Genomic DNA, 24147 nt, shown 5'->3' with positions numbered 1-24147 from the left:
TGAATGCAATAAAACTAGCGTCATCTATGTGTTAGGCTCGGGACTCATCAGCGCATGTGTTAAGCAGAAATGACGATTGCAAATGACGCAGGATGAATGATTAGGAATGCATATTTCTTTTTTACACACCTTATATAAAGACAATTTTAACAACAACAAACTGGATAAAGCCTGAATATGTGGGACCAGAAAATACAAAGTTTCTTTTGAGACGCCTGATATTATGACAACATTAGTAAATATTAATATTTCTACCAATATCAAGACGTAAAAATGCTCAATTTTATATAAAATATATCAAAACTACATCAGTACAGATCTTGATAATGGAATGTACTTCAACCATTTTTAAATTGTAGTGACCTTGAGGCATGTCGAATTTTACATAGTGGAATAACGGTCTACAAAATATCCAGAAATATAATCCCAGATGTTGAACACGAGCGGGGTGCCAGCAGCGCCAACTAGAAGTCGATAACGAATAGCTGGCAACCCCGAGACGTTTATCTGGGATGTTATTGAAGGGTATTGCGATCATTCAGTAACCGACCATCGTTTGGTTTAGACATGCGTTCGTCACCAGGTAACACCGCTGCCATCCGTTTTATCATTTTGTATTTTCTACATTTTTTTATATTGCCAATAAAAAACGGTCACATAATGTAAACACTACTGTTTTATTTCGCTTTACCTCCATTCACCGAGCCATTCAATTTACCCTAAAGTGGTGAACCCGACGTGATCTTTCACAAAATTGGGTTTGGACTCGTGAATGGAGGGTACGTGTAACATGGATGTATTTTATGTGACCGTTATCTGTTTTTTGATATAAATTTTTCAATATTTTTAATTCGATTCTTTTTCCATTTTACTTTTATTCCTTCAACATTACATTCATTGAAACATTTGTTCCTCATTAAATTTTATTTTAGTGCTGGAACAATGAACCTTAAATTTCATTTCATTATTTCCATTTCTTCTTTTCTTAATTTTCTGTCCAAATTTTATTTCTTTCACAATCTTTTGAACTCTTATATAGAGATAATAACATCACTATTTAATCATTAGCGTCTTGACTAAACATTTCTTTCGGCACTACATATTGGCAGACAATTGGATTTAAAAGGCTTTGGGCGGTTTCGGTCGGATACCGTCGCTATTTGTTTTTTCTGAATTACCGTAACGTATGTGACTACGGATTAGTCACAGAGCAGCTCCAGAAGCTAGGTACCGATTACAGTCACCGTAGACTCGTTATGTCTTCGCCGAGGTACCAGAATTGCCAACGTCTCGTCGTCGAAGAAAATAAGCTACCACGTAGTCGAACAATCGATCCTCTCACAGCGTCGATTGCGGGAGCCCTGTCCGAAAAATAGCTTGTTTTCAACGTCGCCGATGGACCACATTCAAGTACCAAAGCGACGATGAAGCAACGGTATCTGTAGGACCGAAAGATATCAACAGCCGTACCAGATCGCAACCCTACCAACCACAACCGTTTTGATTTATCATATGTTTCAAAGCCCTATTGATGCAGCACATTTTGTTTGGTGTAACAGTATTTTGTATTTGATTTTTTTCCTACATTTTTGTATTTTAATTGTTTAAAATAATTGCATGTAAAATTCTGGCAGGGGGGTATTGTAGCGACCTTGAGGCATGTCGAATTTTACATGGTGGAATAACGGTCTACAATATACCCAGAAATATAATCTCAAATGTTGAAAACGGGCGGGGTGCCAGCAGTGCCAACTAGAACCCGATAACGAATAGCTGGCAACCCCGAGACGTTTATCTGGGATGTTATTGAAGGGTATTTCGATCATTCAGTAACCGACCACCGTTTGGTTTAGACATGCCTTCGTCACCAGGTGTTACCGCTGCCGTCCGTTTTGTCTATTTTTGTATTTTCTACATTTTTTATATTGCCAATAAATAACGGTCACATAATGTAAACACCACTGTTTCATTTCCCTTTACCTCCATTCACCGAGCCATTCAGTTTACCCTAAAAAATAATCGTAAATATCTTAAACGATCGACTTACCTTGAGCAGTTTAAACCTGAAAATGTGTCATCATAGTAATAATAATTAAAAAAATATATATAAATATAATGAAATTTTATATCAACGGCATAAATCTTTAATGCAGACAATTTTGATTGAGAAAAAAAATATATATATCGATGGGTAAATAATAAGTCGGATATTTAAAAGGTTCGTAACCTTGTAATAATAACGCGTGTTGAAGACGTTAAAAAGAACAGCAATGAAGAAAAAAAAATTGTAGCGTTTATCTATCGGATCTTAAAATAAATGGGTGTTACCTCTGAGAGCTTTCATGTGGGCCACAGCCATTCGCAGGATAGTGAGCTTGTCAGGTTTCCTGGCCAAAGCGCTGCAGGTGGGCACCATGTCTGACAGCTCTGTGATGTAAGCTGTCATCTTGTTTCGCCTCCTCCTTTCGATCTCGCAATGATTCTCCCTACAGTAAGTTGTAAGAAAAAGCCAGCGGTCATTACATCTTTTGCCTAAGTTGACCTCTTGAGGTATCTCATTTATTACGATTTAAGAAAAAAATTTGCAAACAAATCTTCCTTTACCGTTTTACACATTCAACAACGGTGTATAACGACAAATAAAAGTAAATATTGCACTTATTTTAACAATATATCAATCAAACTGCCATTAGTTATTTCTAAATAACTAAATAAATTTTAGACTTCTAATAAATTAATTTCCAATAATTTAATAATAAGGATTATCAAGTATGTCATCTAATAACTATCAAAAACTATTAGGATTGTAATATTTTCCCAAGATATATTCAAAATGTTCTAAAAATTGTTAAATCAAATTCCACAAAAAATAACTCTATAAATATATACTTTAACAAAATTCGATTTAAAACAAAACAAGGATTACTTTTTCAACATAATTCTTAATTAATTGCTAGAAAGAATTCCCAATAAAAAAGAAACGATGATTGATGACTGTTTTTTTTTCGTCAGTTCCCCATTTTTTGTCGCGAAATTGGATAGATACAGATAAAAGTTAAGTTTCCAAAATAAAAATCTTGTTAAGAAAATCGATCAGAGAGCAGGGAAAGTAAACTGTCTTTTTTACGGGCCACTAAAAAACTACTAAATGAAACGTCCTTCCAGGAAATAAGGATTTTCCGCAGCGGGAAAATTCCTTATTTTTTTACCCGCCTTGGTTTTGGTTCTTGTATGACATTCGTTAAGGTAAAAAAATAAATAGTGTTCGTTGAATAATCAATTATATATAAAAATACAGTTTCCGTATATTCGTCCTCAAAACTACGAAAGCAATTTATAGATTGACTTGAAATGTTCACACATAATTGTATTTTAACGGAAATATGTATAATTATAAGCGTAAAGGTCATTATGAAAGAAGTTAAAACAAATTTACGTTTTCAATTTAGTTTCACTAAAATAATCAAATTTTTATTACATCTAAAAATATTTGAACAGGATATTCCGAGCGGTTTAAAAGAGATTAAAAATAAATTGAATCAAATCCAATTATGCCTGACAAATCTATTTTCTAATGTTAATATGTTCATAATTTATTTTTATAAATGTCAAATATTAAAATGTGGGTCATATAATTTAATATACACTTTTTATAGATTATCTATCGATTTTTGTTATTATTTTCCAGCGTTTTAACTATCAAAGCATATTCTTCTAAATAATCACTGGGAACTGATCAATAAAACACAAAATGTTTATTATTTATCCAAATTTATTGCATTACTTTGAACCCTTTGGACTAGGCCACCCATAATACACTAATGCTAACGAATAAACCAGCTGTCAAGGCATTTTGAGTTCCCTTCATGAATTGTCTTTTATGTATATAACAGGAGTTCCAAAAATGTTATTCCAGATTTGGAAAAGGAAATAAGCTAGTTGGAGACGTATCAGGTGGTTACTCGATGTTTTTTTGGTAGAAATTTCAAAACGTGTTTGAAAAAAATAAAGGTGAGTTTATTTCATACAGAACACTGTACTCAATTAATCCTTTTCTCGGTAAATCTATTCCCCTAATTATCAATGTTAAACAGGGCAAGTTATTCTCACTGTTTTTTTAAAGAGAATCCAATCAGAGGTCAAAGAGTGTGAAGAATGTGGCCGTACGCAATGATGATGTTCTTAAATCAAACCTAATAAATGCGAGACGTATATTATCGCATATTTGCAGAGGGAAAATGAATGATACCGAGCTAAGTTCGGTTCTGAATTTGGTGACGTCAAGCGCTCGTAAAAATTCCCCGCTTCTTGATGGCTGCAACAGACCAAACGACGTATCTCCAGCACCTTTTCCGAAAACTATAAAAATGCCAAGTCCTTTAATTGACTTTCAACCGAAGACATTTTCGGAATCCATCAAATCAATGTCCTACGGAGGACCATCTGCATTTTTTCTGACCAATAAAATTTTATCGAATCACGTGTCAGTAGATTCGCGCTATTCAAACTAATTTAATTATATAAATATTTTAATATCAACCAGAGAAATATCCCACATATCTTAGTATATTATATGGATCTATAGTATCAAGATTTATTATTAAACTAGCGACCCGCCCCGGCTTCGCACGGGTGCAATGCTGATACTAAATTAAATACACTACAGAAAAAATGTGAACGTTGTATATAAAAACATAGCGGCCCGCTCCGACTTTGCACGGGCATAAAATATATATGCCTATGTCACTCAATGAAAACATGATTAAAATCGATCCAGTATTTTTGGTTCATTCATTACTGCCCTTGGCCTGCACGCATTAAATTTGGAGTAAAACAATTCCTCTTCCCCTATACTTACTATGAAGATTTCCTGCTATCTTTGGAATATCTAAATTCATACAATTTTTATTACATTACACATTTTTAAACGCAAATTTTAAATTTGTAATATCTCCGAAAATATTTGTTTAATTTACATGCTGTAAGGAACCATATTGATCTATATTAATTGCACACTGTATTTAAGGTACTTAATTAGATAAGGATTAATGCCGTATTGCTTAAAATAGCTTCGTAAATAAGCCATTTTCTCACGTAAAAAGTAAACAATAAAAATAGTTAATGTGGGTTATCCCTAAAAGATAAACATATACCATCACGGACTTTTTTGTAGACCTTTTTATGGTGTACAATACTGTAGTACATTAATTTGATCTAACTCGTAGGGTTAGGCAGCGTTTTTGCTAATTGCTAAATAAGCCTAAAAAAATAGGTTAATTTACGACATCACGTTAGAAACCTCTAAAATTAGCAATGTTGCCTTAGTATATTATGCATGTATTATACATGTAAACCTTCCTCTTGAATCACTCTATCTATTGAAAAAAACCGCATCAAAATCCGTTGCGTAGTTTTAAAGATTTAAGCGCACATAGGGATATAGGGACAGAAAAGGCGACTTTGTTTTATACTATGTAGTGAAGTATCACGGAATTATTAAGGTGCAAAGTCTGGTCAATATAGCATATGGAGTATGATTTCTGCCCAGTACATATACGTTTTCATGAATTATAGAACATTTAATCAATTAACAAATTCGGTATGCTGCAAAAGAAGCTACACCGAAATCAAGAGAGAAATCAAAATATGCGGTAAGTTGTCCCCTTGAAGTTAGGGAATTGATAAAAGACGAAAAGTTAGAAGAGTATGACACAGAATCAGAAATGCCATAAGCAAAACAATATTTAATAGAATTAGTAATCGGACAAATCAAAAGATTAAAGAATATAAAGCAGAGTTGCTTCGGAAAATATGTAAGTGAATTGAAGCAGAGTGAAGCCCGGAAGCAGACAAAGGTTACTCGCTATGGAAAGCAACTCGGAAATTTAAGAGACCACTTATTGGAGTACCGCCTATTAAAAAATGATCGAAATGAATGGATGGGTCCGACGAAACGATGAAAAAGCTGATTTTTTAGCTAACCTATTCCAACCGAATTAAATAGAATCTACAATAGATATAAATCCTATTTATATGCCCGATGTAACAGTAAATCTAATTTCTCCAATGGAAGTTGCCACAGAAATTGACAACCACAACTCTAAAAAGTCTCCTGGAAGCTGCCACGATAACCAATAAGAATGTAAACATATATATTCAATGCCTGAGGCTGAAGCATGTTCCGGAATGTCTGAATAATTATGTTAAAAAAACCTGAGAAACTGGCAGAACAAATTGGAACTTACAGGCCTATTTCGCTGCTACCTGGGATATCAAAATTTTTTGAGAAACTGCTGTTAAAATCAATTAAACCATTTATAGAAATACCAGATTTCCAGTTTGGATTTCGAAATCACCACTCGTCAATCGACCCAGTGCACAGAGTGCCAGCGGTTGTTGAAAAGGCATTCGAAGAAAAGAAATACTACCCTGCAATATTACTGGACGTCTCACAAGTTTTTGATCGGGTCTGGCATTCGGTAGATCGAGTACAAATTACTGCAAAAAAAATGTGTAAGATAACTTGTCTCATTTCTGCCTGTTTAACCATCATCTTTTAATATCATCACCCAAACGCATCAGTATCGAAATAACCACAGCTAAAAAATCTAAACCGATATTTGTAATTGTTCTAGGCAAGGGTGTAAAATCGGACAAGGAAAATGATCCCAGTCACGCCAGTAACCAGGCGGGGTAAGACCGGATGTCTTCTGGGATGATTTTTAAAGTTGGTCACCCGCCAGTCGGCAGGCTTAATGCTGAGGACCGTGGTTCGGAGCCCACGTTAAACTTTAGGCCCAGTCCAGATAAACCCATAGTTGGTAAAAGGAGACTTTAAAATATATATAAAAATAAATAAATAAATAAAATATGCAAGAGATAAATATACTAAATTGATCAATCAATTCCCGGAAAACCTGGCAAATACCCCTCTATGGCAGCTCTTACACCGTTTAATAAGAATAATTTTCAACTAATAAAAATTTATGGCACAAGTCAAATGGAGCTAAATCCGGAGAATAAACGGGGTGCTTGGAAACAATTCGTGTTTATTTTTTAAGGATGGATTTGTATGGTCCTGGTTCTTTCGTCCTCTAATTAGAGATGAGAGTTAGATGAATATTGAACGTATCGAAAGTCATCCAACTATAATTACCAATCAAGCTGTATCTAATTTAATAATTAAATCTAACCGAGTTATTGAATACGTTTTCGTGTATATATAAGTGGGAAACAAAATAATAACGTACAAGACAAATTCGAAACAATTACTGCAATTGGTGGTGGTGAATTGAAGCGGTATAAATACGAAGCAACATTTTATGGAAGTAAATTACAAAATTCCACCGGTCGAGAAATGAAAAAATAACACAGCCTTCAACGGTAATGCACTAGCGGCAAAGACGAAAGTGAAGATATTATTATTGTTACATGACACACACCTACATATTAAATGTAATTGTAGCTGTGATTGAGACTTCAGATCAGCCTAACGGCATAATTTCAGCCTCTTATAAATATTATTCTCGCTGAGCATCTAAAAAGAAACTCTCTGTACACTGGCAGACGTTATTATACTCATTGCGGTCTTACTATCGTGTTTAAACCATGTTATAATGCGCATATATTATTTCGATACCAAAAGGTTATTAAACTAACATCAAACCGTTTATTGTTCAACAATTCACTTTCATTTCCTAAGAATCAATATCATTAATTACTAGCAACAACATGATACCTGCAGAATCATATGAGAAAACTGACTAAGATACAGAAACACCATGAAGTGATTTTACAACATCTAAATAACCCGACTTCCTGATAACTATTTATTTTAAAGATGACTATTTAACAATATTTCAATTATTCTTAAATAATCACTACACCCTGAGGAATTGAGTTTCAATATTCAATATTGTAAATATAAATCGACTGGATTTTATATCTATACAAGAAAGCGATATATAATTCTAAGTTTCAATTACACAGCAAATATCATTAAGTTGTACTACAGTGATAAATAATCAATAATTGAAAGCAACTAAGATCAGTTTAATGAACAATAATCATACAGGGCCAGAGAACGTAAGCTAATTTAAACAGTGGCAGTACCTTTCTCATATTCATTTCATTAAAAATAACTTTTAATGTCAGGGTTCTATTTTAAATTAAAGTAAATATATTGAAGAAAAAGTGGTATTAAAACAGCGCGAAAAAAAATCAAAAACTTTTTAAAAATATATGAAAACTACAGAGACATCAGAAACTATGAATTAATTTTGGGGGTTTTTCAATATATGTTCATACAGAAGATAGTCACAAAGAAAAATACTCAAATGGGAACACTACATGACCTATTATACATTATAATCCCGAATATACCTTTTCCTGGTAAATATAACGGGTTTTATTACAACTATCGTGCGTATTAAGATTGATCATTATTTTATTCAACAATATAATTTATTCGCCATTATTCCATTATTTATTTACTTGCAATAAAGTAAAATACGCTACAATCATTGTTTGTGCAACATGAACGTAATAATGTTGATTTTTATTTTAAATTTCATAAACCTTTTGACATTATATAACGTAAGTATTATTGGGACTACAAATAAGTCTCTTTGGTTCTACGAAAGAAGATGTCACCACCAAGTTGTGGTTAAAATTATCTCATGTAAAACCACATCATATTATTAGGCATCTGTCAATAATATAACCTTGAAATATTAGCGATTTTGTATCAGTATCATTGAAGTAATTTAAAATTACATTCTTAACTTGAAGATATATCAATTGCAGCTTTTTATTTAGATGAATTTGTTTAAATCAAAGAAAACCATGGAATAATGCAATGGAAATAATAGCCATCGTTATACAACCAGAAAAACGATTTTTTTATTAAAAGGGGCGGGGAGTTATTTTGTGCAATAAAGTACTTAAATTATATTTTATTGTTTTTAAAAAGATATAATAAACCATATAAAACGAAATAAATTTGAAATCTCTCACCATATATCACAAGCGGCTAGTTTTTTTTAAATCTCTTACAAAGAATTGCTAGCGCGCTAACTACTTCAAAGAACAAAATGTCGGCTTTCTTCTTATCCCGTGAAATCAGCTAAAACCCATGATGTGTTTAAAACACACCATAGAAAAGATAAAAAAACAAAAACAGTTAATACGGATTATAAATTAACTAACAAGTATCTTTCGTGGCTGGCCTATTTAAAATCAATGTCGTAAAAAATGCACCAAAACTACAGCTCGGAGATCATAAATTTGTGTGAAATTAACTTCGAAAAAAAACCACAAGAACAATACCTTATATCTAATTCATTATGGTGATTTTACGAGGGTCACTATTTATATTTCGGGAGTAGGAAAAAAAACAAATAGTTAATCTGCGAATATACTTTTATTGGTTTTCAAAGTACTCGCTACGATGATCGATACACTTTTGCATACGCTTAAACCAATTTTCAAAGCATTTATTCCATTCCGAATGAGGTATCTTCAAAACATGATTTTTGAACGCTTCAATAGCTTATTCGGGCGCTGAAAATCGTTGACCACGCAGTTTACTCTTCACGGATGGGAACAAAAAGAAGTCTTTGGGTGCCAAATCAGCGCTGTACGGCGTATGACCCATCAATTCGATGTTTCGAGTGCTCAAATGGTCTCTTATTTGAGCCGATGTGTGAGAGCTCGCATTGTCATGATGAAGAACAATCCGGTGTCTCTTGTTTGTTTTCCTTATTTCACCGAGGACTTCAGGCAAACAAATGGTTGTGTACCAATCAGAATTTACTGTTCTACGATACACTAGAGGCACTGTTGCAATATGACCAGTTTTCCCGAAGAAACAGGCCACCATTTTCTTTAAAGTGCCTCGTGCGCGAACAAATTTTGTTGGATTTGGTTCATCTTGGAACACCCATACAGTCGACTGCTGCTTACTTTCGGGTTCATACGAACATATCCATGATTCGTCACTTGCCACGATTTTATAAATGTCTTTCGAAGCACTGCGATTGCATTTCTTAAGCATTTCTTTGCACCAATCGACACGAACGTTTTTTTTTGAGCTTTCACACAGGTAAGTGTTCATGTAAAATCACATATATGCTGGTGGAACTAATGCTTAGGGATGCCTCAATCTCACAATAGGTGACATGAAGATTTTGCTTAATCATTTTGCACACAGCATCGCTGTTTTCTGGCACAACAGCCGATTTTGGACGACCTTCACGAAACTCGTCGGACAGCGAACTACGACCACGATTGAATTCACTACACCAGCGATACACGGTGGTTTTTGATGGAGCTTCATCGCCAAAAGTCAAATTAAGTTGATTGATGCACTCTTGTTGTGATAATCCACGTCGAAAATCATCGCACGAAAATGTTCACGATTCAGTTCAATTTTTTGTCGAAACGAAACTTTCAACTAAATATAAAATAAACTAGCGACTCACATGACAACAGTGGGAAGTCAATTCCCGAAATATAAATTGTGACCCTCGTATATTCGATTTGATGAGGTCCAGAAGAAACTAAACTATTTTTTATCGTTATTAATTCAATATATTACTGCCTAGAAAAAAAGGCAATCTTTTTTTGAAACTAATTGTATTTTAATTCGATTTATTTAGCCACAAATAAACTTAATTAAATATCTGCGGCACCAAAACAAAAAAAAAACGAACTACAATACCTCTCAAATTCATGTTATTCGCGAAACAACTCCTTGATCTTTCGGATAGAAAAAAGAGAGCTTTTTAAAAGTTGTCTGTTTATGTTATTATTTTATAGAGGAGTGTTGTAGGTTAGATCAATATTTCTCTTACAAGCAATTCTATATTTAATATATATCCGGTTGAATATATTTAATCTTAAGTAAATAATGATTTTGTGTTGCGGATTATCAAGTAGGCTCTTTTCGATGCAGTGTTTTCGTGAAGGTTTTTGTTTGTACTTATTTTTTTATGCGTACTTGAATGTAAAATTATATTTTACAAATATATAAATTGTTTTCTTCGGTAAATCATGTTTACTCTCTCGGGGTTTTTTTTAAATTGGAATGTGTTTTGTTATGTTGTCCCCATTCATAGATAGTTCATAGATGATTCAATAAGCATTCAAAAATAAAATTGATCTCATATTGAATTATTTCTGGAGAGTTATATGATTCTATTTTTTATTTCAATGATTTCAGTATATTTTAGTGAAAGTTCTGTACTTTATGCATTTACCATACAAAACATGGGCTGAAAAGTTCCAGGCGTACAAAGAAAACGCGTTTTTTGTTCAAAATTGGCTTTATTCATCAATGTAACCTCTATCAAGAGCCATACTTTATATTTTTTATATCACTTTTGTAGAATGATTTATCTTTTGCCTCAAAATAGGCATGTCACCAGTTGCTGTCCATTCATATGACGAATGTTTTGATTCCGGAGTGTGGAACCATGTTTCGAACAAATACTGCTCAGAATCATCAACACGTTCTTGTTGTTGGTCAACGGTGAGCAAATGCGGTACCCACTTTGAACAGAGCTTTCTCATAGTCAAATGCACATACAATATAGAACCAACACGTTCTTTTGATATCTTTACGATGTTAGTTAACTCACGCAACTCCATTTTACGATCATTCAAAACGATTTTCTGGATTATTTTGGATATTATCTGGTGTTACCACCTCATTTGGACGTCCACTGCGTTCTGCATCATCGGTGTCGCTATGACCACGTTTGAAGTCAGCAAACTACCGTTTTATTGTTGTTTCTGATGGAGCGGAGTCCTTATAACACTTTTCAAGTCATTGCTTCGCTTGAACGGTATTTTTTACCATCAAGAAACAGTGTAAAATTAAAACACGATATTGTTTTTTGATACATTGTTTTGAAAATAACAAAAGTAGTGTAACTCTTAGCACAACAACTCACAAACTTATGAGTAAAATATCATGAAATTTTAACAGCTTTATTTTGAAGGTTAGTACGAACTGAAAAAACGATGATTACAATAAAACTAGCGCCATCTATGTGTTAGGTTCGGCACTTTTCAGCCCATGTGTTACAATGTATGGTATAGTACAGATACAAAAGTTTGCTATAAAATAACATTAAAAAAACGGATGAATTAAAACACAAAAATCTAAAACTGTGTTGCCTTAGAAATGTAAGTAATGCGAATGAATGGGCATTTTTTATCTCCTCTTTAACGGCAATGAGATCGTCGTGTGAAAAAAAAGTGAAACGACCAAACCAAGAGCGGGAATAAGAGCGAGAACGCTTTCCTGTTCGGTTGCACCAATTCCCGAGCCACTAGGAACGAGGAAAAGAAGAAGAGGCGAAAGGCGTCCTTGCGGGAGGGGGCGAGGCGAAGGGGAGCGCCGCAGCAGCGTGGGAAAGGCTCGTCCCCTGCCTCCATGCCGCCTCCGGCTAGTCACGATTGCTCGGGAACAAGACCGTCGATCCACCGATCCTCAGCCACGCCAACGACCAACATTTAGAATTCGCAAAACTACCCAAAACAACGTCGATCTTACGTACGGTCCATATTTAGTACTCATTGATCGATTTTTGTTTTTTAAAAATAACGGTTTTTATCAATATGACATCAAATAAATAATAATTAACTTATATTTTACTTTTACTGAAAATTTCAACATTTATACAGAATTTCATAGCAAATAACTTTTTTTATATATTCCCAAACTTTAAAGTGTGGAAAAATAGCCTTGTAATAAATTGAATTACTCAACAAAAAAAATACTACGCAACTCTAATATATTCCTTTATATAAAAATGAAAATATCAGCATTTATATAGAATTTCATACTAGCATGTCTATTTTTGTAAATATTCCAAAGTGTATCAAATTTATAATTATTTATGATAAATGTTATTATATCCAACTTAGAATCTGTATGATTCTTGAAATACTAATGAAATTTTCAGTATTTATATAGAATTTCATAGCAGATGCATTCATTATACATATTTCTAAATTTGGATGAGTAACAACTTTAAAAAATAGCCTTGTAAAAAATGTTATTAGTCAACAAAAAAAACCATGCAGCTCTAACATGTTCTCTTATATAAGCAATGAAAATGTCAGCAATTGTATAGAATTTCATACTTTTTCTAATAAATTCCATAGTTATAATAACTAATATTTCTGATAGTCTTGTATGACATTAGTATATAACAAAAATTATGTAACTCTGATACATTGCTTTCGATTCTAATGAAATTTATATTCAAATTTGAATTAGAATATAAATTTCATATTTCATAATTAGAATTTCATACTAAAATGAAATAAAATTAGTGTACTTATTTCATTTTACATAATTTAAAATGTGTGAAAGTTATAGTGATTGATATTTATAATAAATGTTCTTATAATTAATTAAAATTTCAGCATTTTTATAAAATTTCATACCAAATACATTACTATAATTATGTTTTATATATTGGTAAGTTTTAGTCAGTAATAACTGTAAAAATAACCTTGTAAAAAATGTAATTAGTTAACAGAAACCACCATGCCATCCTAAACATATTACTTTATATAAAAAATGAAAATATCTGCATTCGTATAGAATTTCATGCTAGCATATCTATTTTTGTATATATTCCAAAGTTATAGTAATTAACATTTTTGATAGGCTTGTAAGAGAATTTAGTAGATAGTAAAAAGATTTAGTTAATCTGTTAAAAAGATCTATAGCTTTAATGAAATTTATATAGAATTTCATGTCAGCTTTCAGTCTTCAATGTATTTTACTGTATTTGTTGTTTGTATACATTTCAAATATTTGTCAAAGTTATAGTGACAGTTAATGTTTTTATAAATAACCATCTTCGAACATGTATATACTTGAAATACCAATGAAAATTTTAGCATAGAATTTCGTACTAAATACATTGTATTTGTTTTTTTATAACATTATGTCACTCTTAAATATTTTTCCATGTAGTTATGAAAATTTCAGTATTAGTGTAGACCAGATATAATTATAGTGATTAAAATTAATGATAAAAGAACCTTGTAATAAATAAAATTAGCAGATATTAAAAAAATTTCAGTATATTTGTAAAAAATAAAAAGAATATATAACACTGATATGTTGGTTTAATTTAGAATGAAATTTTCAACCAAGCAAAATAACATATGAAACACACCATCAAAAAACTATCGTCGTCAACTCTGAAAGTATGAAATCGTCGAAAAGTGTACTCTAACTGAACCGTACTCATTTCCTATTAATGTTAAAGCCACGGGCCAAAAAGCCTCATGGCCCAAGATGTTACAGTTCCGCGAGAGGGCGAAGGTTCGCTTCTTCGTAAGAAAGAGTTCAACAGACGGTTCATTAGTTCGCATCTACGTAACTCTGAACCATAAATATTCCTTAGAACCGCTATCTTAATTTGCCTACTCTCGAAATATACACAGGCAGAGACCATTGTAAACAACGGGTCATTTTTTTTTTCATTGTTGTTACAGCCATAGCAACGTATCATTAGATTTAAAATTTAAATTTATTGCGTAAAGACTCAAATCTTTATCTCAATCTCAATAGTGAAATTTAGTAATATCTCATCAAATAACACTTACGACTTTTAATGACAATAATAACAGGTTATAAAAATCACCTGACATTCTAAAAACAACATTAACTGAAGTACAACAGCACATGGGTCACCCTTACTTTCTAATATACCAAAATAAGACTAATTAAAATAATAAAAGACAATCATCTATAATCGCTTTAGTGGATCCAGAAATAGTATTTTTTGTAAAAATAGACTTACACATGAAGAAATAAAATAGTCTGATTGTTTTATATTTTCTTAGTAATCGAAATATAACACCTGAGCGGAAAAGTCCCGAGCGTAATAAAGAAAACGCGACTTTTTGTTCAATATTGACTTTATTCATCATCGTAATCTCCAATTAAAAACGATTTTGTGGATATTTTATATGTTTTCTGGTGTTACCACCTTATTTGGACGTCCACTGAGTTCTGCAACATTGGTGTCCCTACGACCAGGTTTGAAGTCAGCAAACCAACGTTTTATTGTTGTTTCTGATGGAGCGGAGTCCTTATAACACTTTTCAAGCCACTACTTCGCTTGAACGGTATTTTTTCCCATCAAGAAGCAGCGCAAAATTAAGACACGAAATGGTTTTTGATCTTTTACTTTAAAAATAACAAAAGTAGCGTCACTCTTAGCATAATAGCTCATCGCTCATCAAATGTATGAGTATAATATGTCACGAAATTTTAACAGATTTCTTTTGAAGGTTGGAACTAACTGAAGAAGCGGTGAATGTATTAAAACTAGCGCCATCTATGTGTTGGGTCCGGGATTTTTCAGTATATGTATTATATAGTACTATAAACAAATTGACTGACTCGAAATTGGAACTATCGAAATACCCTTCGCATTTCAGGTATGATTTGTTAAAGAAAGGCCAGAACTCAAACGGAGTTAAATCTGGGGAAAGGTATGGATGTTCACTGATTGGATGACATTTCGAACTGTTGATGAACAAATGTGAATTGTTTCTTATATTAGATCATATTACATTATTCATCTCTTATTATATTCATTATATCATCTCCTTAACATCTCAAGAGAACTCATGCTAAACAATTATATTGTCCAATAAGATGTCTAGAACTTACTAAATTCACAATTATTGAACCTGTCAATTAAATGGCCAGAGTTTCTTGTAGAATACCATACCGAATACCATATATTTGTTATTCACTTGAAGATTACCACTTTCTGATACAAAATTACCGAAATAATGAAGAAAGAAGAAAAATAAAGCAGACAGAATCCACTAATTATATCCGACGTAAAAATAAGACATGTTAAAAATGTTGTTTCTCATGGGTTTGCCCCTGCTTATTTTAAAATTTAAATAGCGAAGGCATTTTGGGCTGTTCCCATAATTTACAACTGCGTAGAGAAATTGTCTTGAAATGGAGACGTAATAATACACTTCTTTCGACGATTCCATCTAATTTTAGACGTATATCCATCGGTAATTTTACTATTCCGATGTATTCTTCCAACTATCTCCCATCTCCATCGACAAAACTATGCAGATTTTTTCATTTATAAGCTCTATAAATAGAAATTGTTACAATTATATGAATTAGGGGGAGAGGATATATTGTTATTAACATTAACCAACGTAGTGGTTTTAAATTAGACACTTCTATTTGATGTTGTCGTTATTTTTTTACCTCGGAACAGGATATTACATTTGCAATGGAAAATTTAAGACAAAACATTAGTTCAAACCTATAAAACCTACTTGAGCTCATTTAACATAAAATATGTTCAAATGAAATGAACCAACATCAATAAAATAAATAAGGAACTCACACTCACTTTGTTAAAAATATTTTATTTTTCCCTTTTTAGTGTTAGATGTTTACTCAATTAATTACGCAGTTATTTTATTAAGTATTATAATGGGTAGGCCAAGTAAAGCTGCAGCCCATATGATGAAAAATAGGAATAAAGAAACAATGATTGAAAACAACGAATGATTCAGGCGGGAATCGAACCAGCGACCTCCGCATGAGAGCTGAACGCTCTACCCATTACACCATTATTTGTACACCTTTTCATATGATATGATTCGTGGACAAGAAGTGAATAGCTTTTACACTGAACGACTTCATCAATAACATTATATACAAATATCTAATTATTTTAGATTAAAAAAAATATGTGAAAAATTTGCCTTTAAAATTTGAGGTTTTCCCTCGATTTCCTCCCTTCCCCCCATCAGATCCTGACTTGATTCCAATGGGACCACCTCGGAGGTGCACTCTTTCGAATAAAAAGAGAATTTTGAAAATCGGTCCATAATTGACGAAGACATTGGTGAACATACATTAAAAAAAATATATATATTAGTGTTGGGAACAATCGACTGATATCGACTATCGACTGTTCAGTAATTGACTACTTTTTACTATCGACTATTTCAGTCGCTATTTTTGGTTCGACTGTTTTTACTAGTAACTGTTTTCAGTCGCTATTTTCGGTCCGACTGATTGTATTACTATTTACTATCGGCTGTTGCAGTCGTTTACTTTTAGTTACTATTTTCGGTTCTACTAGTTAATTCGACTGACTTTTAACGTTCTGGCCTTCCGTCCTAGCCACGACCTTGAAAGTAATGCGCCGAATTTATGCTTATATAGATTTATATGTAATATATGTGGTTTTATGTTTTTTTTTGTAGTTTGCTTGTGAATAACTATATAATGTAAATTAATATAGCAGCATTTGGAACGCTAGTTTTCGATGGCAAAAAAATTAAATTGTAAATGATAAATAGTAAAATACTTTTGACTGGCATAATAGGTAATACTTTTTTGATAAACTTTCAAGATTTTTGTCCAAGCCTCTTGTTTGTCGAAACTTTTTTCCTAAAATCTTGAAAACTAAAATTAGGTTCTAAAGTTTTCAGAAATTGCATAGATCCAAAAGATTTGAAGAGTTTTCTACAGTAGCAGTTGTTAAATTTCTTTTAAAAATATTAACGATTAAGAAGTAAATAAAGTATATTAAATATTTGTAATAAATACATTTTCTGATAGGAAATCTCTACTTTCATATTTTGTTGGCTATTAAGAAGAGCACTACAGTTTTTATTTGTTAACGAATGGACTATCTTAACAGAATATGTTCAACTTTTAAAACCCATTGAAATAATGACCACCGAGTTATCTGGTGAAAGATATCCCAACAATGTCTTTAAGTATACCGTTAATAAGAGGACTGCAACATTTCATCAAATCCAGAATTTTAACAAGTGAATGGGGAAAAAATTACAAAATTATCAATTAGATGTCATCAATAAAAGACTGACAATTTTAGAAATGAACACGTTATGCGGGAAATCCACATTTTTAGATCCTGGATTTAAAAAAGCAGGATTTGTTATTGCAAATAATGCTGAGGCGATACAAAAAGTTATCACAAAAGAGGTATCTTCCATTCTAACTTCAAAAAATAGAAATATAGTGTCACAATTCGAAATTCAAGACAAAACTACCGACCAAGGATGGCTAGAATGAAAGAAGTAATTGCTCCAAGTACTGCAGCAAGTTTACAGATTTAGCAGTATTTGGAAATTCCATTCATTGGGCGTTTAGAAAACCCACTGGATTTTTAGCAAACCCATAAAATGAAACTACCTGAATTATATCAGTTACAAGTAAAATATTCCTCTATAGCTGCAACATATGTCCCCTGGGAGGGAGTTTTTTCAAAATTTGGGCAAATAACGATCGAAGAAACCGCCTTACGGGAGAAAAGCTGAACATGATAATATTCACAGTAATTTAAAAATATTTCTGTTCAAAAATTAATAAAATTTTTATTTAAAAAGGGTCTGGTAGTTATTGTACGATCATTTTTAGGTTCACCATGGATTAGATTTTTCAATGATTAGGTATAAGTTTACATTTTATTTAGTAGTTATGGTTATTGAAAATCATTAGTTCTTAGGTTTTATTTAAGTTGTATTGTACTATTTATATTTATTATGCTGTTATTTAAAAATAGCAATTAATATATTAAAACACGATAAAAGATTTGTGGTGTTATTATTCCATTCCTTTTTACACATCCCCAGGACATATCAGTATAAAAGTAATCCTAATATATATATATATATATATATATATATATATATATATATATATATATATATATATATATATATATATATATATATATATATATATAGGTTAATATTTTAATTAAAATGAATAGTTTAATAATCATTTCTAAACAATACAAAAAAAATATGTTAAAGTAGCTATAATTTTCATAAACTATTGGAGGCAGTGATCAATAATATTATTCTAAAAAAACTTATTTCCTTATTATCTCGCCAGGAAGACTTATTTGACAAATTTGACCATTCTTCGAGTTAATACTTACCTTGCAAATCTTTCTTTATCTTGGATACTTGGATCGTCCTCCATCCTAGCGTATTTACTCCCACTTGGGTCGTCTTCATCTGACCTGAAAGCAAACAAAAATAATGAAAATAAAAAAACAATCTGATTTAATGCTTTCGGAGTGATTGCTCGAACATTTTCAGATATTTTAATTTCAGTTAGACATGCAGGCGATAAGAAAATTAAGTATATCATCGTCATCCGTACCAGTGACAACTTTATTCGAATGAGAAGAGCACATAACCGTCAGAAATGGAATTAATATATGAATATAATAAAATTGAATTACACACATTTGTATAGGTGTGCACGTCATTTGTATAGGTGGAAAGTTTTATGTCGGTCTAGAGCGCGACTACATAACATTTATAAACAGTTAATTTTGATGGGATGTGACTTGAATCAATTACCAACGTATAGAGGAATTTTCTTCAACACTCCTCTTTGTCTTTTATAAGACTACCAAGCAGCGTAAAAAATTCTAAACTCTGACACTGTTCTTCTACGGTAACAACTCAAATACGACGGTCACTATTTATATTTCGGGAGTAGGAAAAAAACAAATAGTTAAGCTGCGAATATATGTTTATTGTTTTTCAAAGTATTCGCTACGATAATCGATAACTTTTGCATACACTTAAACCAATTTTCAAAGCATTTATTCCATTCCGAATGAGGTATCTTCAAAACATGATTTTTGAACGCTTCAATAGCTTATTCGGGCGCTGAAAATCGTTGACCACGCAGTTTATTCTTCACGGATGGGAACAAAAAGAAGTCATTGGGTGCCAAATCAGCGCTGTACGGCGGATGACCCATTAATTCGATGTTTTGAGTGCTCAAATAGTTTCTTGTTTGAGCCGATGTGAAGAACAATCCGGCGTCTCTTGTTTGTTTTCCTTATTTCGCCGAAGACTTCTGGCAAACAAATGGTTGTGTACCTCTAGAGGCACTGTTGCAATATGACCAGTTTTACTGAAGAAACAGGTCACCATTTTCTTTGAAGTGCTTCGTGCGCGAACAACTTTTGTTGGATTTGGTTCATCTTGAAACACCCATACAGTCGATTGCTGCTTACTTTCGGGCTCATACGAATATATCCATGATTCGTCACCTGGCACGATTTTATAGATGTCTTTCGAAGCGCCGCGATTGAATTTCTTAACCATTTCTTTGCACCAATCGACACGAGCCTTTTTTTTGAGCGATTGTCAAATTGTGTGGGATCCAACGCGAACATAACTTTCGCACAGCTAAATGTTCATGTAAAATCGCATGTATGTTGGTGGATCTAATGCTTAGGGATGCCTCAATCTCACAATAGTTGACATGACGATCTTGCTTAATCATTTTGCATACAGCATCGATGTTATGTTATGCCAGAAATAACAGCCGATTTTGGACGACCTTCACGAAACTCGTCGGACAGAGAACTGCGAATACGATTACATTCACTAAACTAGCGATACACGGTGGTTTTTGATGGAGCTTCATCGCCAAAAGTCAAATTAACTTGATTGATTCACTCTTGTTGTGATAATCCACGTTGAAAATCGTAAAAAATCATAGCACGAAAATGTACATGATTCAAATTCAAAGAAATAGGATCCGTGCGACAAAATGTTCTAAGTACGCATATCGTCAGAACTGTCAAACTTTACGATGGAACCGTCAGATGGACTCACATGACCAGTGTTGCCAATTCCCGAAATATAAATAGTGACCCTCGTATTACACCGACTCCATTAAAATATCACACAATTTAACATATAAAATGATAAGTCGAATGAGTAGCTCCAGCAAAAGTGCAAATCATCCAACACGATCCTTAACTATTGTTATTCCGTTGATATTTCGCAAGAAGTCAGCGATTGCAACACAAAGTCTTGTTAAAGAGTTGTTTTTGTGAAAGGCTCAAGAACAATCGGTTGAAAACACCCTGTATGTTTACCAATACGACATGGAAAGCAAAGTGTGACAGCCCGTTGTATTGTACTATTTTTATATCGCTGCCAAACAATAAGAACACTTTATATCATATAATCATCAATGTCGAATTAAATTTCAATTTCCCTCTAGTAAACTGTATTTTTTGAGTTCCTATTGATTATATCTATATTCAAAACTATCAAATGTTATTCGGTTAATACTTTCTAAAAAAAACAATGTATAATTCTCTAACATAATAATATGTATCATATATAAAAAATAATAAAAGTAACAACTGATGTTTTATAAAACTATCAAACTGATTCTCATCAACGCCATCTATTAGTCGCAGTTTAATATTAGCGATGGTTTAGACCAGTGATTCTCAATATTTTTTTTATTACAGTTCACTTTTAACGATTTCAATATATGATGAGATAATAGTTGAGAATCAGTATCTAAACTGTCGAATATATTAGTTTTGACCATTTTGGAACAAGAGATATTTTTAAAATTGGCTATTTATTAATTCCTGATTGGTTGGAAGAAATCCGTTGAAGAAATTTGTATAAAAGCTTAATTTTCGAAATCACTTTCATAGGAAAAATTTCTTATTAATCTATCTTCTTCATAGTATCACTCTATGTTCATCAATGACTTTATTACAGCTCACACTGTATAAAAATACAGCCCAAACAGGTAAAGCACTTACAATTTACTGAAAATATCTGCATTACTTAAAAAATATTCAAATGAAAAAAATTTCTATGGTATAGTAACTAGCGATAAAAAGTGGTATGATGATAACCCAAAAATCTTGATTTAATCCTGATAAAATCATTGATACAGCAACGATCAAATAAGAACTGAAATAAAAAAAGTGCTAAAAAATTTCACACTGCAAAATCGAAATTACTTTCTCGTCAGCTAAATGTTTAATGCAGACGATATTACTTATTATAAAACAAAGACAAAACGCTCGATACAAAGAACTAAGCAATATGAATTTTCTAACCTACATTCTTCAGTAGAAAGTACGACTTGGTATACAAATTATATCCATCGAATGCCGTAAGTTTCAAATTTAGTCCTATTTTAAACACATCTTGATCTAGTTTAGCATGTTCTCACGCCCACACTGCATAATTCACCATAACTTTTATTCCTACCAAGAGAGAGCAGTATCTCTATCTATATCTTGGTAATAACTTCATGGGCGTACACAATAGAATTTGGTATTTCAACAAATATACTTAACAACGTACCTTGGCTATGGGAACATTTTTTTTTAAACGTTCTGATTGCTATCTCGACCAAGATGACTTATCATAATTCACCGTTCTTAATGTTTCAATTAATTTGATCAATATTCATTCGAAAAGGTACATTATCTTAGATGTTTGTTTTTTTTTACTAAAATGTTACTTGTTTAGACAGACTATTTCCCTTCTCAACATATTTTGGTTATAAACATAACAGCTGGTTATAAAAATTCGTGTATAAAACTGGTTTACTGAAATATACTGATATTCAACGAATAATAAATGCTCTGATATATTATAAATCATAAAATCAAGCGACAAAACTTAATTCACGTTAAAAAAAACACTAATATTAATTAGGTATAAATTATTTTGTGGCAATTTCTTTAGGATGTCAAATATCTCATTGTTGTAAGACCCTTATATAAGTCGAATAGTTAACGGGCTTCAATAGAGAATAGTTACGAAAGAAACCTATGTATCTGTATCTATTCTAATAATCTATAGCTTCACATTGCATTCAGAAAAAAAGAGAATTGCTAGTGTTACGATGACGCAACTGACATTTTGCATCTCTTTCGATATTCGAGACCTTCGAATCAGTGGAAGCCTTATTCTGCTTTTTCTGACGCCAATAATTCAACTAATTTATGAACGCTGTTTGCCATTTGCGTGTCAATTTTTTTTTTCGTCGCGCTTTTCCCTTCAACAACTAGTATGGAAATAAGTACAACAGAAAATATGAAATCAAATTAAGCACCTTCAAGAAAAACGTTTAAACAAAGCCAATGCTGTTATAGGCGAAACGATTTTCAGTCTACCGTTCGGTTATTTGATACATTGTGTCAATTAAGACCAAAGATTTACTGTTGAGTTCAGACACATTGTATAGTCATAACAAAGTTTATTGGTATTGCAAATCAAAAAGAAAGTTATGGCTCAAACACTGGCTAATAAAAGCTCCTTAATTTTTTACAGCAGTCAAAACGTATCGATACTCCATTATCCAAGATAAAAAATTTTAAAAAAAGATAAAAAATATATATAAACATAACATTTGATAAAATACAAAATATATATTCAATCAATAAATAATTTGCAAACGCAAATAAAATGTTTGACAAATATTTTTACCGCTATATTTCTACCCATTTCTGCCTGTTTTATAAAAGATAGAGAATAAATATTTGCTGATAAAAATGCAAATTCCTATTCTTTGAAAAAAAAAACAGTGGCGAATATATACACCTCGTTAATTCCAATAAAATGACAATTATATTAAATTAGCTGTATTATAATAAAAATAAATAATAATAATAACGATAATAAACGAACATTCCATTACAACGAAAAGATGCTGAGCTCGACAATGTTTTCTAATTGATTTACAATAGCAATAAACCTTATTATGACTATACGTTGTGTAATAAATCAGCTGTAAATCTCTTACCGTGATTGACAGAATATATCAAGTTGTACAAGTATTTTATACGTATTTATTTTCGCAAAAAAAAATCTAATCATAAATATAAACGACCAGAGATATAAAATCAACAATCAAAAGTGTTAAAAATGGAAACTAAAATATTGCGTGGGTCATAAATCTCAGAGGCCATGGAAGATTGAGAAGAAAAAAATGAGGAACAACTTCATTTTCCATCAATAAACTTTATCTTTGATTTATTGTCAACGATTTTTCTTGTCATATGTCAAGTATCATGTACTACTGCGGCAAAAAAACTAGTGGCTTCAAATAAATTGAAAACGGAAAAATAAAATCCGATGGACTTCAATCTGGCGAATGGGAAGGTTACGAAACGTAATGACTTGAATTATCGATGAAAAATTTGTCAGTACTGTTATTTGACAGGTGTAAAAAAAGTATCAGGGACTGTCACTAGTCATCGGTCGTTTGTTGACAGTTCTCGATTTTGT

General features: G+C 32.1%; 1 protein-coding gene across 21 annotated transcripts in view; it reads right to left on the bottom strand.

Moving 5' to 3' along the window:
• The window catches only part of tgo (Aryl hydrocarbon receptor nuclear translocator homolog tgo), a 49667-nt gene that overhangs the window by 13101 nt on the left and 12419 nt on the right, over positions 1-24147 (bottom strand). For 8 of the 21 annotated variants that reach the window (XM_076405990.1, XM_076405987.1, XM_076405989.1 and 5 more), the window contains 2 exons: positions 18998-19085; positions 2329-2486 (listed from right to left, as the gene is read on the bottom strand). In XM_076405990.1, the coding sequence (XP_076262105.1) occupies positions 2329-2486; positions 18998-19080 (241 nt within the window). In that variant the 5' untranslated portion in view covers positions 19081-19085. Of the gene's footprint in view, positions 1-2328; positions 2491-18997; positions 19086-24147 lie in introns of all 21 variants that reach the window. The other 13 variants (XM_076405982.1, XM_076405986.1, XM_076405988.1 and 10 more) reach the window with 2 other exon arrangements.

Source organism: Rhynchophorus ferrugineus, unplaced genomic scaffold (genome assembly GCF_030347505.1).
Source record: "Rhynchophorus ferrugineus isolate W39M unplaced genomic scaffold, kcgeb_rfMv2 rfM5, whole genome shotgun sequence".
NCBI classification, from domain to species: Eukaryota; Metazoa; Arthropoda; class Insecta; order Coleoptera; family Curculionidae; genus Rhynchophorus; species Rhynchophorus ferrugineus.
The sequence above is the reverse complement of the archived record's forward strand: the minus strand, read 5'-3'. Positions and strand labels throughout refer to the sequence as shown.